At 56.2% G+C, this 18,837-nt stretch overlaps 1 protein-coding gene across 1 annotated transcript in view; it reads left to right on the forward strand.

The window, feature by feature from the left end:
• The first annotated feature begins 8,698 nt into the window (after nt 1-8,698).
• Nucleotides 8,699-18,837, forward strand: part of COL13A1 (collagen type XIII alpha 1 chain) — a 96,950-nt gene continuing 86,811 nt past the window's right edge. Inside the window, exons 1-3 of the mRNA XM_045291306.1 lie at nt 8,699-8,703; nt 13,559-13,585; nt 16,857-16,892. Coding sequence (XP_045147241.1) covers nt 16,878-16,892 — 15 coding nt within the window. The 5' untranslated portion in view covers nt 8,699-8,703; nt 13,559-13,585; nt 16,857-16,877. The remainder of the gene's footprint in view (nt 8,704-13,558; nt 13,586-16,856; nt 16,893-18,837) is intronic.

The raw sequence follows: 18,837 nt of genomic DNA on the forward strand, positions 1-18,837 counted from the left end.
TGCAGTTGTGTTTATGTTGTTGACGAAAGGCATTTCAGCTATTTAAAATGGAAAAGCCCATTGTGGGGAGATGCAGGCTTAGCGGTGGCAACAAGACCTGCAAGCTGCTTCCCTGGCCAGCCCCTGGTGCATCCTCCCTTCCCCCTTGGCCTGGTGGGGCCTGCCAGCATAGGCTGGTACTTGACTCCCCAACACAGGGCCTTCCACGAGACCATCAAAGAGGGGGGAGTGTGAGAGATGGTCCTGCAGAGGCTTATCCGCCTGCGGGGATCCATGTGAAGCCCCAGTGGATGGAAATAAACCCTGACTCAGGGTTTAAAGCTGAGGGCCAGCAGTCGGGGGTCAGGGAGGTTGGTAAACCCATGAGCCTTTAACACCCAGGTACTGGTCGCTGGGTCTGTGTCCACAGGTGAGGAGCTAAACAGATAGCTAGAGCAGGGGTGCAGACTGGGTTGGTGGGGGGTGTTTAGTGGGTGCAGTGAAGGCTAGGGCCTCATGAAGACTGAGGGCTGAGTGGTGATGTCACCGGCCCATTCCTACTGCTTATCTAGCAGCCCCAGCAGGAGCTCGAAGTGGGAGCTCGAAGGGGGAAAGAACAACGTTGCTCCAGAACCAGGCCTCCTCTGGATGGAAAGCAAGGACTGGGGTCTGAACTGAGGGGAGCAGTGTGGGGACCAGGTCGTGCTTTCTGGGGATTTGCAGCCTCAGCCTGGGAGGTATGAACAGTGCCAGGTGGGATACCCAGCAGCTGAGTCCTGTGGGAGGGAGAAGCTGGCTAGATCCTCAAGCTGGGGTGGGGCTATGAGGGCATTCAGTAGGGACGGCCCCACCCTTGACTGTAGGGGGTCCATCTCCTGGGCTTGCGGGTGGTCTGACTTACACAGGATTGGGCCTTGTAGCCCACCTATATAGCTGGTGTTTGTGATCATGCAAACCTGGGAAGTGAGCAGGACGTGAACTTGGCTCAAGGGTACAAGGACGGCATTTTCTGTACCCTCCTGCCTGCACTGAGCTTGCCGTTCGTGCTCTGGCCTGCTGCTGAGGGCTAAGCCCAGCTCCACGGGACCAGGCCACTTCCAGTTTCACACACAGTGCCTCCACTTCCGGTTCAACACACAGTGCTTCCACTTCCGGTTTCCACACAGTGCCTCCACTTCCGGTTTGACACACAGTGCCTCCACTTCCAGTTTCCACACAGTGCCTCCACTTCTGATTGACACACAGTGCCTCCACTTCCGGTTTGACACACAGTGCCTCCACTTCCGGTTTCCACACAGCGCCTCCACTTCCCGTTTCCACACAGCGCCTCCACTTCCGGTTTCCACACAGTGCCTCCAAGCCAACCCCTTGCTGTCCTCAGCTCTTCTGTTTTCTCTGAGGTATGGTTGGGTGGGGAGGTGGAGGAGCTATCAGGGTTGGAAAAGCCGCCTGAGTGTGGCCCGTGGCCATCTTCTGTCTGAGGTATTGCCCATTCTGCCTGGACCTGGGCAGCGCCCCCTGTCCCTGTGGCAATCACTGCACCCGTAGTTTCACTGGGGCCTTTGGCCAAACCCCTGGGTGACTCCTACCCTGGCTGCTTCCCCTGACCTCAGGGAATGTGGAGACTGCTGGTGGAGAGTGTCCTGTTGGCACTCGGTGCCCCTGACTGCGGGCACTCCCCATGCCCTGTAGAACACTCTTTATGAGGGAGCCTGACCCCCCCCAACACTTTCCCTCACCCATACCCAGTTAGGCTGGATCAGCTTCCCCGGAAATGGGCTGGGTAGAAACTGGGTGCAGCCCTTCATAAAATTGGACTCCTGGTTGGAAGGACAAGGGGAGAGAGTCTGCCCCTGTCCCCACCCCCACCCCAAGACAGGCCCCAGGCACACTGCCCCCATCTCTGTGCCGAGCAGCCCAGAAGCATTGGGCTGGGCCATTCAAGTCTCCCCACCGCACCCACCCATCCCACCTCCAGGTACTGGCCGAACGAGATGGGGAGCAGAGATTTGAACGGGCTGCCTCCATTTGGAAGGGCAGCTGTACTACGAGCAAAGTGGTCCAGGAACCCCGGAAAGCTGCACTCAGGACCCCGCAGGGCTGCGAGGCCCCTTCGGTGCTGCTACAGAGGAGGAGGGGTTTGGGTGTGTGTGTGTGTGTGTGAGTGTACATGCTGTGACCAACGTTTTGGTGGCTGCAGGTGTGGCAGCAGCACTTCCCTGGCCTTGAAAGTAATTCAGGTCATCTCAGGATGGGGATAGGCAGGAGCCGCATGGGAAAGGCTTGCTGGCTCCTGTACCATTCCTGCCCACGTTTTCCAGTCTCTCTTTGTTCCAGCTGGAAGGGGATGACGCTAGTGCTTGTGTCTGGGGTTCGGGACACTCACTGTCTCTCCCTCTGCTGGCCCAGGCCTCATCACAGCCAGGTCATAGCCAGGCCCTGAGTGGGTGTCCCTGTGTCTTGGTTTCATGATTTGCAATTCGACCCCTCCTACCCGCAAGGCAGCACTTGCCCTGCCTGATAAGACAAACAAGGAACTACAGCCTTCAGGCCTCTTGGGTCTCCCACTTGCTCCTCCAGCATCTCACCACACCCTCTCCCCTAGCCCCCTCCCCCTATGTCTCTAGTTCCAAGATGACTAATAGGTTCCATCTAGTGTGCCAGTTCCTGCTGATTGATTGTGGCTGTGTTGGAAAGAATACTGAAGCTTGTCTAGGCTCATTGAGGAAGCATAGCTGTGATTGATTAGCAATGTCTGCCATGAGCACAGGAGGAGAAAATATGTGTGTGTGTGTGTGTGTGTGTGTGTGTGTGTGTGTGTGTGTGTGTGTGATTTAAAATGCTATCCATTCCTCACAGAACCTGCAGTCCTCCATCAACCTGGGCTGGAAAGTTTTAGAGGGCTCTGTGGCTGAGGGACAGCAGTGACTTCAGACAGATTCGAGCCTCAGTGTGCTGGGAAATGATCACCAGCTAGCACTCAGGAAAGAGACGGCGGTGGGCTGCCTTGTAGCTTTTGTTAATTTCTGTGGTGTGACACTTCCCACTGTGGCAATTTCTAGGTGCCAGTGAGAAGTCACTGGTAGAGGTGGGAAGAGATGTGCACAATTGGCTCTCATAAGACCGTCCCAGCTGGCTCCAGCACATCACTATCTAAGTAATCCTATATTTTTGTCTGGAAAATATCACAACTCCTCCCACCCTAAAGCTGTGCCAGCGATGGACTGTCCCAGGATGCACACTGGGCTAAGTAGGGCTCAGGACATCCCATCTCCATCACTTCCAGCTATGAACCAAAGGCATGTTACCTGATTGTACAACTCTTCTTGATGTGATTGAACTATTCAATTATGTGATATGTGGATTGTGCCAATAAAACTGTTGAAAAGAATTTTTTTAAAGGCCCGTTACCTCCTTTCTTCAAGCCTCAGTTTCCTCACCTATAAAATGGGTGTTGAGTGATGGTGAAGCTCAGGGGAGCTAAAATATGATAAAGTACTTTTGTCAGCCACGGACATGATTCACCAGACATCTCCCCAGGGAGCCACCCCAGGAGGTCTGCCCAAAAATCTGCCCTTCGCCTATAAAGCCAGCATTCTGCCGCAGGGCTGTAAGAGAGAAGGACATGGTTGACCTCTTTGATGTCAACCTCAAAGGACTAGAAGCTCATTGAGTTTCCCTGTCGCTGATGAATTTCCCTCAGTGGTTTTTGAAGCTACTCGTGTTTCCCGCCTTCGCTCCTCCGAGCAGAGGCTGCTGAGTAAAGGGGCCATGACTTTTATTTCTCCGGGGTTGGCCTCTCTGAGCTGTGGGGACTTCCTGTCCCGCCGGAGTCCTCCGAAACCCTGAGCCAAAGCTGTGTTGGTCCAGGGCCTTGGTATCAGGTAGACCTGGGTTCAAGTCTAGTTCAGGCATTTATGATATCTGCAGCCTTGAGCTCATACCTTAACCCCCCACATCTGCTTTTTCAGTTGGAAAATGAGAATAACAAAAATATTCACTGCCACCGAGTCAATGCCAACTCATAGTGACCCTATAGAGCAGGGTAGAACTGCCCCTATGAGTTTCCAAGACTGTAACTCTTTACAGGAGTAGAAAGCCCTGTCTTTCTCCTGAGGAGCAGCTGGTGGTTTTGAACTGCTGACCTTGCGGGTCACAGCCCAGCACATAACCACTATGCTACCAGGGCTCCTCTGAGAACATTAATAGCAGTAATTCACTCCATAGGGTTGTTAGGTGGAAACAACAAAAGTTCTTTGCATAGCGTCAGACCCTAAATAAATGCTCACAAAAGGGATTAGTATTTGTTCTGACAAGGTCTTAGGTGGAGGTACACCTCCAAAGCCAAACCCACTACCATAAAGTTGATTCCAACTCGAAGAGACCCTGCACAGCAGTGTTTCCCCGCGTGGGTGATGCCACCCCATGGGGCATGACAACAACCCAGCAGGGGCTGCAACAGTAGGTGCCTGCATTTGATCCTGGGGTGCATGGGCGATAGGAGAGAGGACCGTCGTTGCCAGGACACACTGGATAATTTTTATTTTTCTCGGAAAGGACCAGTAGGTCAAATAAGTTTGGGAGCCTATATTACCACCACTGTACATCATTCCGGAGGTGATGCCTCATCTTTCTCCTGTGGAGAGTCTGATGGGTTTGAACCACTGGCCTTGCAGTCAGCAGCCCAGCACTTACCTGGTCGGTCCAGCTACCATGGCTCCTAGGAGTGGGTAGGACAGGCCAAATGACAGGACAAGATCTTACAAGTTGGTAAACCACAGGGTCAAGCGCTGTAGGTCATTGGGAGGACTGCCCAGGGGCAGGGCAAGTCCCTTGGATACCACACAGGCTTTCTCATCCTCGATGCTGTTGACATTCGGGACCAGGTCTTTACTGAGGGGTGGGGGTGGGGGGCTGCCTTGCGAGTTGTAGCATGCTTCGCAGCATCCCAGCCTCTACCCAGTAGAGACCAGTAGCAACCTGCTAGTGCTCTTCAGAACCTTAAGGAGCAGAACATGGCTGTCAGTCACCCAAGGCTGAGAGAGCCCGGAAGCAGAGTGTGTGCCCCACGTGGGTGTGGGATCTGGGCACGTGGCAGGGCCGAGTGGCAGGTGGTCAGCTTCAGGAAGGCTGGCAGCGGGCACCAGCGGCAGGTGTGAACGGGTCTCCGAGTCCCAGCTGCTGGCGCCCCAGAGCACAGGCCGAATGGCACTGAACTGAGGTCACTCTGCGTCCCCTGAGTCTGGGGAGGGACCAAGCCTGTGGGGAGGGCTGACCTACTGCCCATCTTAGAGGGTGTGGGGCAGAGGTTCAGGCTGCCTCTCCACTCTTCAGCAACTTTCCAGCCTGGAGGCTACAGGATTTGGGGGAGGAGTGGTCAGGTTCAAATCCAGCCTCAGCTGCATGGAACAGAAGGCTAGGATAATTAAAGAGGCGCTGCCACTGATGTGACAAGCTTGGTTTGGGCTTGGCCACGTCAGTCAGCGCAGGGGGCCCTTCAGCAGGCTCCTTGCCCACCTGGCCTCAGGCTCCTTGCCTATGTAGTGGGCATGATAGTGGCAGCCTCTATTAGTGTGCGCCTGTCACTCACGCCGGGCTGTCAGGTGCTGCCGAGTGGATTCTGACTGAGCAGCCACCCTTGACATAGTCAAACTGCCCATGGCATTTTCTAGACTGTCATTTTATGGGCACAGGTCACCGGGACTTTCTCCCCTAGCGCTGCTGAGGGGTTCAGACCACCAACTACTGGGTCAGCCACGGAGGACACGACCCAGGGACCATGAGGGTCCTTAGGGCAAAACTGTTCCCCCATAAGCCCCTTTTCCAACCTTTGTTCTCCTCTCTGGACTGCCATCATCTTTCAGAGGTAAGAAAGTGCAGGCCCCTCAAGGAGAGGGATTGAGTTCTTCAGCTCGGCCTTGCCAGAACCTCATTCCAGGCCCTGCAGATAAACAAGTACCAAACCAGACCCACTGCCTGCGAGTCTATGCCGGCTCACAGTGGCCTTATCAGACAGAGGTGAATGCCACTGGGCTTCTAAGACTGCAGACAGCTTCATCTTTCCCCGTGGAGCCAAGGGTGGGTCTGGACCAACAGTTCTCAACCTGTGGGTCACAACCCCTTTGGGGGTCGAACAACCCTTTCACAGGGGTCGCCCGATTCATAGCAGTAGCAAAATGACAGTGATGAAGTAGCAATGAAAATAACTTTATGGTTGGGGGGTCACCACAACATGAGGACCTGTATGAAAGGGTCGCCGCTGTAGGAAGGCTGAGAACGACTGGTCTGGGCGGTCAACCTTTGCAATTAGCAGTTCAGTGCTTAACCCACCAGGGAAATGCCCCTTCTTTGCAGGACTACAACTGTTACTTACGGTGGTACAGAACCTCCTGGTCACCAAGTGGGGGTTCACGACATGTGGGTTGAGTGAATTAACTTGAGAAGAACGATGGAAAGAGGTGGAGGCCCCGTCGAGCCCTTTCCCTCCCTGCTCACCTGTGTCCCTGACTGTGTGGCCATGGGAAAGGAACCAACCCAGGTGCAAGGACAGCCGCTGACCTCAGGCAGCAGAGGAGTCCCGGATCCTGCAGTAGGCACGGTGGCTGGGACGGTCTCCATCATTCTCGCCACCGTGAAGATAAAGCTGGATGCTCGAGGGGCCGCTGATGTGTCCTCCTCCCTGCCACAAGGAGCCCAGGGGCTGTGCCAGACATTTCCCACGCTCTCCGAAGGGTCAACGACACAGGACATGAGTGACAGTGTGGTTTGTAAGGCAGACACCTGGATGGGGAGTCAGGGGACCTGGTCCTGGCCCCGTGGCCATCACCACTCCCAAATTGACCCTGGATGAGCACCAACCTCCCACAACCTTTCTATGCAATGGGTACCTTGTGATGCTCCTGGTGTTTGGCTAGGGTGAGGGGCCAGTCAGGAGCCACACTGCTGAGCCAGCCCGCGACCCTGTGGGAAATCAGCCAATGGCATCCACTTGGATTGTAGCTGGTGCTGATAGGTTTTGCAAAGCCTTTGGCCTCCCAACTGCCTCGGCCTACAGGCAGCACTGAGGGCCACCGGTTACTTTGACATCCAGGGCCTCCCACTGGGCCTGCTGGTGGAAAGCCAGGGGGGCAGGGAGGGGTGGCTGTGGGATTTCCCAGGAGCCTGAAAATGCCGGGAGGATATCACCGACAGGGAGAAATGGTTGCTACAGACAACATCTTTTTCTCACAACTCCCCCTCCATACCTCTCCCCCTTCCTAAGTCACAAAATGAACTTTCAGATAGGGGCTTTGTCTGTCCCTGAAGTCTTGAAGTGGCAGGCAGGGGAATGCCGGCCCGGAAGGGAGCACAGAATCAAGATAGGTAGGGTCCCTGGCTCCTTGCCGAGTCCCACATTGACGGCCTGGTCACACCCGATGACCCCCCAGCAGCTGAGAGTGTCGTGGGTGGGGCCGTCACCCAACTCTGAGCTCCGGCCATGGTGAGCCAGGACCCTGTCAAGCATCTGCCTTCCATGGGGTCACCCATCCAGATTGCCTGGGGCAGAACCTTGTCCCCAGCCTACTTCCCACGCGGAGGACCCATCCCCCTGGCCAGCAGGCATAGACTTCCCAGCTGGGCCGGCCTCACTGGCAGCCTGCAGCTCAGGGGATATTTCCAGATTCTGGGTGACATTCCCCTGCCCCTCAGCCTAATAGGTCCCAGATGCTCCCCTCCCCCCCCACCCTACTCCCCTTCCTAGTTGAGAAACCCTGAGTGCAGGCTTGTCTGCTGCCCGGGGCCGCAGAGCCCAGTTTCTGCACTTCTTTAATTTAAAACATCGTGGCCCCCTGCGCATGCTGCTGTGACAGAGGCCAGCGTGAGAGAGTGGTTTCATCCTGGCTGGGAACCAGGGCAGAGGAGAGGAGAGACAAAGGGGAGCAGGAGCGGCCGAGGGGGCGACAGAAGGAGTCTTTCTTGGCCGAGTATAAAAGAAGGAACCGGAGTAGCCGCTGACTAATGTCCCAGGTCACCGGGGGCTGGGCAGCCGCTGCAGCTGAGCTGGGACGTAGGCGGGCCTGGGGCCTGCTTGACTGGAGTCCTGCAGAAACGCTTCTCCTTGCCTGCTCTTTGCCGGCCCGCTCTGCTCGGCCCTCCCTCGAATGTGTGGCTCCTGGCTGTTGCCAGTGAGCTGGCCTTGCAGGTGGAGGGAGAGGGAGCAGCCTCAAGGGAAGGAGGGTTGGGGGTGCGGAGCATGAGAGGCGGGTGTGGAGCGGGAGGTGGCTTCCCCTGCTCCTGCCTGCTCATTTTCAGTCACGTTTCCTGGGCGCCCTGGAGGGGATACCAGCTCGATGACAATGGAGATCTCTAGCTTGGGTCCCACCTTTGACCCTTTTCATCGTGCTGCAGCGACCCCTGTCCGGTCCCACAGAGCCTCTTTTGTACAGAGGGAAATGCAGCAGGGAGCTGTACAGGGGGCACGACCCTAGGCTCCCGGCAGGCCCAAACCTGGGCCCCAGACCTCTGCACACATCATCCGATTATGCAAACACGGAGATGAAATAAAGGGGGATTCTATTGGTGAACCTGGGCCAGGAACGTATGCACTTTGAAGACCAGATGGAAGCCCCTCCGCTGAAGAATGGTTGGGCTCTGCTTGTAGGGCTCCTGGCTGCCTGTGTCTTCTTTCCAGCCATGACCCCGACTCTGACTCTGGTGTTTTCTCTCTCTCTTTCAGGACCTCCTGTAAGTACACAGCTGCAGCCTGGTCACGCGTGTCTCTAAGGCCTATGCTCCCTGCCGGTAACTGGGTCCTGGGTGGGGGGACGAACCCTTGGCCTTCACTGGGTGAGGGGGTGGTGGTGGGAGGGGGCAGACAGTTTCTGCGGGGCCCCTCCAGCATCGTCATATGAGAGAGAACCAGTTGTCACTGCGTCCACATCTTGGCTCCCGGCAGCCCCTTGGTGTCAGAGTAGCACTCTGACTGCTGGGTTCTCCATGGCAGGCTTTCAAAAGAGAATTGCCAGGCCTTTTTCCCAAGTGCCCCTGGGGGGATTTGAACCTCCAGCCTTTCAGTTAGCAGTCACGCTCATGAACCATTCGTGCCACTCAGGCATTCCTGCTGCAGGAAAGGAGGCTGCCACTTTACCTCCCGCCCACCTGTGTCCCACTCCAGGGCTAGCCAGTCAACTTCCCCCTGTACAACGTGGGCGCAGGTCCTGAATTTCAGCCGGAAAGGTGAGGACGGCCCCATTGTAAGCTGACTCTTAGTGCCCTCAAGAAGCAACTGGAGTCAGCAAAGCAGCGGGTTTTAGAAAGATCATCTCTACCCAGTTCTCTACCCCTCATCTCTACCCCTCAGAAAGCAGGTCAGGGTGAGGCGCTCATGTCCCTGAGTCTGCACCATTGCCTGGGACAACTGGGTCCTGCCTGGTCACTTAGGGTGGGTGGTGGCCACAGCGATGGTTGCTTCTATGCAAGAGAAAGTAGTGTCCATTGGTTGGACTGGGAGACCACACATAAATTCTGGTCCTTGGGTCTAGCCTCCTTCCCTGGCGTCTCTCAGTGAACCGGGATGGGATGGGGGAGCCCTGCCGTTTCAAAAGGACTTGAGAAGAGCCGAGGAGGCTATCTCCCCAAAGTAATGGATCCAGGGAACAAGAGCGAGTCTGCTTTGAGGGATAGCATCCGATATCCCAACAAAAGGCACAGCGGTCAGGGAGGGACGAGGGATGGAAATCTGAAAGGCCAAAGCCTCCCTATCAGATCTTTCTCAAGGAGATGAGTGTCATCCAGCCAGGCTACCCTGCCATCCTTGGAGAAGGCCCTTCCAGCATTGGTCGGTCGCCTCTGTTCCCCACCTGGGGGCGGCCTACCCCCCTTTTCCTCAGAGCATTATTTAGCATCGCATCTGTTCTCTGAAAGGTAAACGGAACCCGTGCAGGGACTCCTGCTCTGCCCCTGACTGATAAGCCCCACAGAAAGAGGAAAACCATTTCGTAGCTTGAAAGGAGGGCGGGTGATTTATTGTGGCCTGGTTGGGACGTCAGATCTCAATGCCTGTCATCAATCTTCCAAAATAAGCGCTGCCAGGGGGGCTTTGACAGACCCCTGACTGGAGCTGGGCCTCTTTTCCCCTTGTCTTTTTTTTTTGACTAAGCCAAGACTCCTCACCTCCCTGCCCTAATCCCGCTCCCCACAGAAATGCTGCTGGGCGGCCAGAGCAGGTAGCCCTGGGTCTCTGCAGGAGGCCCTTGCTGACGTGGGGGTCCTTCCTCCACTTGGAAGGTGACCCCAGACTGTTCACAGTGGAGAAGCAGAGGAGAGGAGATGGGATGTGAGTCTCTCTTCAGCACCTCCAGGCCCCAGGATGGCAGGGGGGCCCAACACAGGAGCGCCGAATGCTTGTTCACCTTTGGCAGAAACCCCAAATCAGAAGGAAGAGGAAATGGGAAGTTGATCAAGGCAGGAATTGCTTCCTCAGCTCTGTTCTCTCTGCTCCCTGCAGAAGAAAAATATGCTCTTGGCCAGAGGCCCAAAGGCAGGATCCAGGCTGACAGCTGGCCAAGGTGCCTGTCTGCCGCCCGCTAGGTGTGTCTCGAGGGTCAAATCTGCGTTGTAGCTGGAAGACCCAGGCTTCCACGGAACCGGTGCCTAGAGAGCTAGTGCCTAGAGCACTCAACCATGGAGGATGGAATTTTGTGACAACAGGAGCCATTTAAGTTGTAGCAAATGGTGGCTACCCATGACCCACCCTCAGATCTATGGCAGACATCTCTAATCAATCAGGAAGCTTCTCAGTGAAATGCCTTCGTCAGTGCTTCCCCATTCACTGAGTGTGCATTTAAGCAGCTATCCCTGCACTGGATTTAAGAGAGAATCCCTTAATCACAGGAACTGTAAGATAGAAGCCTATGATAATGGAAGCATGACTGTGCGTTTCCTTGCAGGAGGACAGGGGGACGTTTGATGTGCAGCTGCCAGGCCTGCTTCCATAAGATCTTTGCTGAAGTCGTAGCTAACACTACTCCCTGGGCACTGGTGTTTTTATGGAGGTGTGATTACAAGCAGGGACTCTGGAGACAGGCTGCCAGTATCCCAAGCTTGGCCCTGTGTGACCTTGAGCAAGTCAATGAACTTCTCTGTGCCTCTGTTTCTCATCTGTTCCATGGTAGTAGTTCCAAGTAGTTCTCCTTTAGCATCTGCCTCATTAGGTTGTGGGGAAATATATATATTACAATTATATGCAATATATTGATGTATTAAATTAGGAGCCCTTGTTGAGCTGCAACCACAGGTCAGCAGCTTGAACCCACAAGCCGGTCTGCAGAAGAAACAAGAGGTCTTTCTCCTCCAGTACAGAGTTGCAGTCTCAGGAACCCACAGGGGCAGTTGGACCCTGACCCATGGGGTCACTATGAGTCAGCCTCGGCTCCATGGCAGGGAGCTTGGGTTTGGGCTGTTGAGGGTTGTTTTTTGTTTGTTTGTTTTCCATTTAAAGTGGAATGCTTATTTGTAATAGAACGTGTGAATTCCTTTAACTCCAAGAAGCAGGGGTTTCATAGATGGTCCCCAAAGATTCTTCTTCAAAGGGTTTAATTCCAAGGAAGAAAGGATTATTGTGTGACTCCGGTGTGCACTTTCCTGTATTTCCACCCTACCTCATTCCAAGAAGGGTTTTGTGTTGATTCGTGAGCACGACAAGGTAATCAAACTCTGAGGGCGTGAGGGGCTGACGGAGGGCAGAGAGGGGCCCGAACCAGTGCTGCTGCCATCCCCCGACCCCTTGGGCTTCCGATCTTTCTGGAAACAGACTTGAAGCAGCTGGTGAGGCAGAACTGCTGACCTCCGAGTGAGCAGCCAAGCACATAAACACTGCGACATCAGGCCTTCAGGGAGGCACCGAGGGGCGGCTTTTCCCTGGCACTGCCTGGGTTTGCTGCCAGGGCCAGGAGGGGAGGCTTTCGCTTCCCCACAGATACCCAGGCCTGATTCTGCCCTCAGTTTATGGGATGAGCCCAATGTCTGGAAGGAGAGAAACTGTACTTGATGCCAGAGTCTCTGGAGGGGCAGGGGAGGCACCCCACCTCCCACCAGCCCTCTTCTCATCCAGCAAGAACCACAGTGGCTGCTCGCTGTTGAGGAGCCCTGCAGGTGGACCTGGGGTCAGGGGGGTGAGCCCACCAGCAGCTCCTCAGAGTAAGACTGACAGCCTCAGAAACCTTATGGGGTGGTTCTTCCCAGACCTCGGTGAGGCGGAATCACGGCCATGGGTGGAGCTGTCTGCCAAATGTCAGACCCTGCTGAGTGCCTGACGGCATGATAGCCCCTGTGATCAAGCATGAGGCGATGAGTTCTCCTCTTTCCAACATGAGGGGATCGAGGCCCCAGGAGGCCAAGCAGCTTGCCCAAGGTCGCAGAACTAGGCAGTGGCAGAGCCAGACTTGAGCGCTGGTGGGCGGACCGGACCCCAGCACAGAGCTCTTAACCTCTAAGGCACACAGCTCCATCCCTCCTGGACGTCGGGCCCTCTCCCTGGCGGTGCTGAATGAGCTCGAAGCTTCCCTGAGGTGGCCCCTGCCCTCTTTGCCAGAGGCGGTTTCTGATGCAAGTGGCCATGTTGGAGCTGATCCATCTGGAAGCTGGAGCCAGAGCCAAGAAGCCATGGCTTTCTCGGGATCCCCTTGGCTCCTGAGCTGCCTTCTGTGTACAGTGCTATGAAGATCATTCCTCCTTCCAATAATGCATTTTGGTGAATCTATTCCTTTCGTGCAGTGGGAATTTACATGGCGTCCTTTCATGGACTCTGTGCTTATAGCTTGTAGCCACTGAAAAACCCTGGACCCTATGCTCCATGGCCAGGCTTGTATTGGGCAGGGGCACTGGGCACTGAGCAAGACCATCGGTGGCCAGGGAAATAGGTTTCTTGAGCCAGAGGCCCTCCTTGGGCGAGGGTCTCCCCATGGTTGGAGGCATCAAAGAAAAGAAAATTCACCCCAGCAGAGGGGGAGCAGGCCCCTGGGGTACCCCCCCTGCCCCCCGCCCACCATTGACTGCCTCCATCATCTCGGGTATAGCAGCAGGCCCAGCAGGAGCGTCCCACAGAAACCATCTTCATCCGACAATGGCCAATGGGTGCCACCCTCGCATCTGGCCCCTCCTGAGTGGGAGGACAGGAAGGACACAGCCCTGTGCCCTGGCCTCTCAGGCCCTTTCCCTGCCCAGGGCCAGCACTTGCACAGTGGACATTGCAGTGGGCTGAGAGAGGCCGAAAGGCTCAGAGAGAAGGGACACAGTGGTGAGATCCACAGCCCTCATGATCCCTTAAGTCCTACGCGGGGCAGACGTAGGAGAGGACTCTCACCTCTCTGTTCTCCGCACCTGCCCTGGCCCTGCTGTGGACGGGGCCCCACTGAGAAGGCATGAAGAAATGCACGCTAGAGCTGAAGGAAGCTTAGTGACCTTGGCCTTCAGAAATCACTCTGTTCACAAACTCACAGAAGCCCGTGGGGCCCAGTGACCGGTGGGTGAGGCAGTGCAGAAGCACTGCGTATTCAGTGCCCTGTTCCAAGCCACCTTTGCTCTTCCCTGTTTCTTTCAGGGTCCTACTGGAAGGCCCGGACTGCCGGTACGTACCTTTCATTTCTACTTCCCTGGGCAGCTGAGGCAGTCTGAGGCCGGCCTAAGGTGGTGGCTGTTTCTGCTCCACATGTGTCTGGGTGAGAGGCTCTCTGGTCCAGACCTGAGGGGCGGCCTCCCCATCAGCCTCTTCTTCCTTGGAGGCTTGGAGAGGCTGCTGCTGCTAGAAGATCTGCACCCTGAAGCTGCAGCTTCTTGGGGGCCCCACGTGACGCCCCAGCAGATAGAACTGACCAACTACCAGATTCAGGGCCTTAGAAGGGTCAAAAGGTGGGCAGCGTACTCTGTCTCCTCCCCCAGGCCTGCTAAGATGAAGCCCCCTGGCCCTGTTCCTGTTCCCGCTCCTCAGAGAGTAGATTCCAAGGCTTCCTTCTCCCCAACCCCCAGGATGCCAAGCAGCCTCCTCCCTCCTCCCTCGGGGGAGCCCTTACTCTGCAAGGCCCTGCACCGATCGGTCTTCGTTCCTATGATCTGTGCCACCACTCAGTGAAATGGATATTGTGCTGCCTGCTTCGTAGATGAGGAAATGGAGATGCCATCAAAGTCCCAAGGCACCCTGTTATTCACTGAACCCCTCCGGCAGCGGGTCTGATGGAGGATGTGTGTTTCCGCACACCGTTCTGTACTGCTGCTGCTCTGGTCCATACTCAGCGCCGGCAGCCATTCTGCAAGCCTCCTCAGACATTGCTCTGCGGCATCTAGGCTGGACCAGGGATGAGTTGAGAATTGGAGATCCTGGGTTCTCAGATGGAGAGTGACCAGGCAAGATGCTGTAGCGGTCAGAGGGCTGAAATGTGGCATGGAGATTGGGAGCTGGCCCCGGCTGCCTAGTCTCCCTGTGCCTGAGAAGACCCCATCTGCTGCCTGCCAGACCCTTCTGTGTATATATGTATATATACATATCTTACTCTAATCACTCCTCTTTGAGACACGAATTATACTGTGGCCTCTTTAACTAATGTAGCAGCTTCTAGGCCTCACATCTGTCCAGTGGTGACCATCTTAATGAAATGCATGTGGGAGAAGGTTTAGTCCTTGAAATGGGAACTGGCCCAGGCAGCCCCGGGAGCCCTGGAGCCAAGGGAGGCCAGCGACTGTGTCCCATGAAATCCCAGGAGGGGCGAAGTCAGATGACTGGAGCAGCGTGGGCAGACTGTTTGCTCCGACCAAGCCCACCTTTGGAAAGCACTTAGGGGGACGCACACAGCGCAGATTCCAACCTCCTGACCCCTCCACGCCTGCCCCTCGCCGGAGCATTTTATGGCCAGGGCTGCAAAGAACATTAGTTCGGAAAGGGGGAAAGGAAACCAAAGCACACATCCTGAAATACCATTCTCCCGCCCCCGGTGTGCTGAGCCGGGTGATGATATGGCTGCCGGCCGGCTGGCCAGCCTAGCGTTGCAGTAGTAGGAAAAGACCGAGGACCCACCGGTCCCAGTCTTGTGCATGCTCTGGGAGAAGGGACTTGGGAGGGACCCCAGGACAAGCGTGCTGATCCTGGCCCCTGTTGTGAAGTGTGCCGAGTGCAAGCTGATAAAATGCCCTTGCAGGTGGCTGAGCGGGGCCTCAGGGCCGTAGATCCATGACTCAGCCCTTATTCAACAAATGCCAGGCCCCGACTTAGGCTTTAAGAGGCATCATCCAGGGCATCCTCCCAACCACTCCATGGAAGTGGAGCTGCGGTCACCCCCATCTCATAGGGGCTGGAGCCCTGGTGATGCTGGTGGGTGAACATTGGACTGCTAGCTGCATGGTTGGTGGTTCAAACCCACCAGACACTCCTTGGGAGAAAGACGAGGCTGTCTGTTCCTGTAAAGATTTACAGCCTTGAAGACCTTCTATAGGGTCACTCTGCGCCAGAATGGATTCAATAGCAGTGGGTCGGGGGTGTTGGGTGCTTAAAGGCTTAAGGGACCGTGTGGCAGTGCCGGAATTGTACAGCTAGTAGAGTTTGAGTCCCAGCCGGTGCACCTCATGGGAAACCACCCCTTGATGGTCAAGAGAGGCTGGCGTGTTGCTATGACCCTGAACAGGCCTTTCCATGGAACTTCCAGGCGAGGGAGGTGTGGGGGGGCAGACTAGGAAGGGAGGCCTGTGCAGAGCTGCTTCAGAAAATCAGCAAAGGCCTATGGCTCACCCACCGATCTGGGACTGGCCCAGGACCGGACTGAATTTCCCTCTGCTGTGCAGGACCCTCCATGAGGCAGGGCCCCCTCCTTCCCAGCCAACAGTAGTCACTGCTGCTAAGCTGACACTTTCACCCACGGCAGACCGTCTTCTGCACAGTCACCACTGGTCCTGACTGCTTCTGTGTAGCGAGACGCTAGTTTTAGAGCCCAGTGCTATTGTTGGGTGCGTCCCAACATCTTGTATGCTAATTTTCTCTCAAGGCATGTTTTTGTCGTCACGGGGGCCAACAGATGCACAAAGGCACCCTAGAAGTGCCCAGACGCTTCAGGGAATGCTTGGAGCCCCGTTATCCCTCCCCAGCCAGTCGGGACAAGCCCCAGCTTCTTTTCTGCACCTGGTGGCTCTTCCCCAGCTCCTAGCAGACCCCACGCCCCACCCTAGACTAGATGATGTCTGCATGCGGATGATTGCAAAAAAATGCTTTCCATCCGAAGGGGCGGAACAAAACCTCATAAACAGGCTTCCAGCGTGAGAAAATAGGCCCTGCGCTGACACAAAGCGATTCCCCTGAGCAGCTGAAACTCGTGAAGGGGCTGAGTCCGCATGTCTTGCAGTCAGCCCTTCCTGTCCTGCTGGGGATGGCTGGGGATGGCTGGGGGAGGGATTCGGGTGGCCCCCGGGAGGAGCAAGGCAGCTGGGGACACTGCTCCCCAGTTCTGGCAGAATGGGAGCTGGGGAAGTGATTCACCCATCTGTCACTTGGAAACTGCCAAGCCACCTTGCTCTGTGTCTCGTGGTTGAACCAGATGAGGATAGAACCATTGCTACAGCCGCAGGCTAAGGGAGGGAGGGCCTGTTGGACTCCCTTAGGAGACACATAGACACACTGAGGCGCAGGCTGGGACCAGACTCCCGAGTTAGTGTTCTTTACCCTGAGTACGGGAGTGAGAGGGGTGGCCTCCTGCTGAGCACTTGGGGGACCACGTGGGGAAGTACACCCATGGGACACTGGGGCACGGGGTGGGATGCCCCGACCATGCAAACCAGGCCTTGAGAGGACAGCTGGCTGGCGGGCTCCTGCCCAGGCTGCCTGGCTCCGGCCCCATCTGATTGTTTGCCTCCTTCATCAGGGAAACAAAGGTGCTCTTGGGATGCCTGGACGTGTGGTGAGTTGCACCTTGGTAACTGCCTGTGTGGTCACTGCTTGCTTCTCTGCCCTGGCCTGCCTGTCCTCTGGACCATGGCAAGGTGCTGTCTGCCCAGGCCCAAGGTGGGGGCCCACATTCTCCCTGCCCGCACCCCCATTCAGCTTCCGGCCGGGGTAGGAATAGAGAAAGGAAGAAACGTATGTCAGCCCTTCAGACATCACCATACGTGCACGACTTCACTCTCCAGAAAGCTGTCTGTCCAGGGACAGACCAGGAAGGTTGCATGAGTAAAGCCTTTTACCTGCCCCCTGCTAAAGGCCAGGGTGTGAGAGGCTTGAACCTCTCGGACAGTGGGAGTCCCCTGTTCCCCACCAAGACCAGCAGGAACGGTCGCCCAGCTCCAACAGCAAACAATCGAGACAGATCCATCCTCAAAATGAGGGGTCAGCCCACCAGACAATTGGGCTTGCTTTACTGAGGCTACTCTGGGGCCAGCGTTTCAGGCTGGTCTTCTTCTGTTGACGGGGACACTTGAGGACTGGATGTCACCAACAGGGCTGTTCCTGTGGGTCCTCCAGATTCTGAGGAGCCCCAGGCCCAAGTGTTTTAAGCTTCCTTTCCTCTGAAGGGGGATGGGAGGGTTTGAGGGGGGCAGTGTCCCCCAGGGGGAAAGCTGCAGGAGACCTCAGGCCCTGGGTGAGGGATCTTCCCTAGCCTCAGGGTGATGGTCTCTGCTGGGCTAGAAGTGGCAGCCAAGGGCAGTGGTGACCCGCAGCCTCACCGCCACCCTGCCTGGTCTAGAGCACAGTCAGGGTCTCATTCCTAACCCCACCCTACTCTGGATCCCCAGCACCCCAAGCCATAGGCCCAGTCTCCCTCCTGCTTTGCCCTCCTCATCTCACCTCTCCACGTGGCATCCAGTGTGTGAATTTGCATGTCTGGGGCGGGGACTTTGCCCCTTGTCCACTAACCCATGTGATGCAAGCCCTAACGAGTGCTAGGAGTACCTTGGTCCTCCCAAGAACTATGCGAGGTAGGCACCACTTCCAGCCCATTCTTCAGATGTGAGAAGGCAGGCTCAGACATCCCGTGTCTTTCAAAAGGTCACATAGCTAGGACGTCATGGAGCAGAGATGTTAACCCAGGCAGCCTGACGCCGCCAACCCCTGTGCTCTTGACCCTGAGAGAACAGATCCCTTGACCCCCCACGCAGCATGGCTGTTGGTGTCAGAGCTCTCAGATGGATCTGTGTGGTCCTTGGGATAAAGCCGCAGAACCTGGGGCATGTCAGAGGCTCACACATGTCACAGGTGCGTTGAGCTCCCGCAGGTCCAGCCCGAGCTCCTTTGCCGAGGTTTGGAGGCGGGGTATCCCATGCTTCCCATGCTCTGAGGAGCGTGTCCCCGCTCTCTGAATTCATTCTGTAACGGCAAGTCCTGGGTCCCCGTCCTCCAGTGCAGGGGCCTGAGCTCTGTGTGTCCCCCTCGGCCTCTAAGCCCAGGCTCTTGGAGCCCTGACCACCAGGAGCACCTGCTGGATGCTTCTGTGTTTTGCTGAAGCATCCAGTTAGGCGGGGAGTGCTTGGTTTTGATCAATGAAGAGGCTGAGGCTCAATGTGCCAAGATCAGGCTGGGCTTTGGACCCCAATTTCCTGCTCTGAAGAGGTAAGCTTTGGGGCCCTGCCCCTGTGCTGCTGTTGGCCAGCAAGGAAGGCTGGAAAGGAAACAAAGGCCAACCAGCCCCTCCCAGCCTCCCTGCTGTGCCTTCTCCCAGGGCCCTGCGGGCATCTCCCCCGGAAGTGGCCATCTGAGCTGGTCCTGACCTACAGGGGGGGCTGGAGAAGCAGCAGGGCCTTCCTTTTTTTGTTTTCTGTGAAAAGGCTGTTTTCTACCCCTTGGGGGCTCTTTATGTCCCTGGGTTTATTCTAGATATGACAATGGGCCCATCTGGCTGCCAGTAGGGG

Source organism: Echinops telfairi, unplaced genomic scaffold, assembly GCF_000313985.2.
Source record: "Echinops telfairi isolate 266 unplaced genomic scaffold, ASM31398v2 ScPeMD7_70;HRSCAF=299, whole genome shotgun sequence".
Taxonomy (NCBI): Eukaryota; Metazoa; Chordata; class Mammalia; order Afrosoricida; family Tenrecidae; genus Echinops; species Echinops telfairi.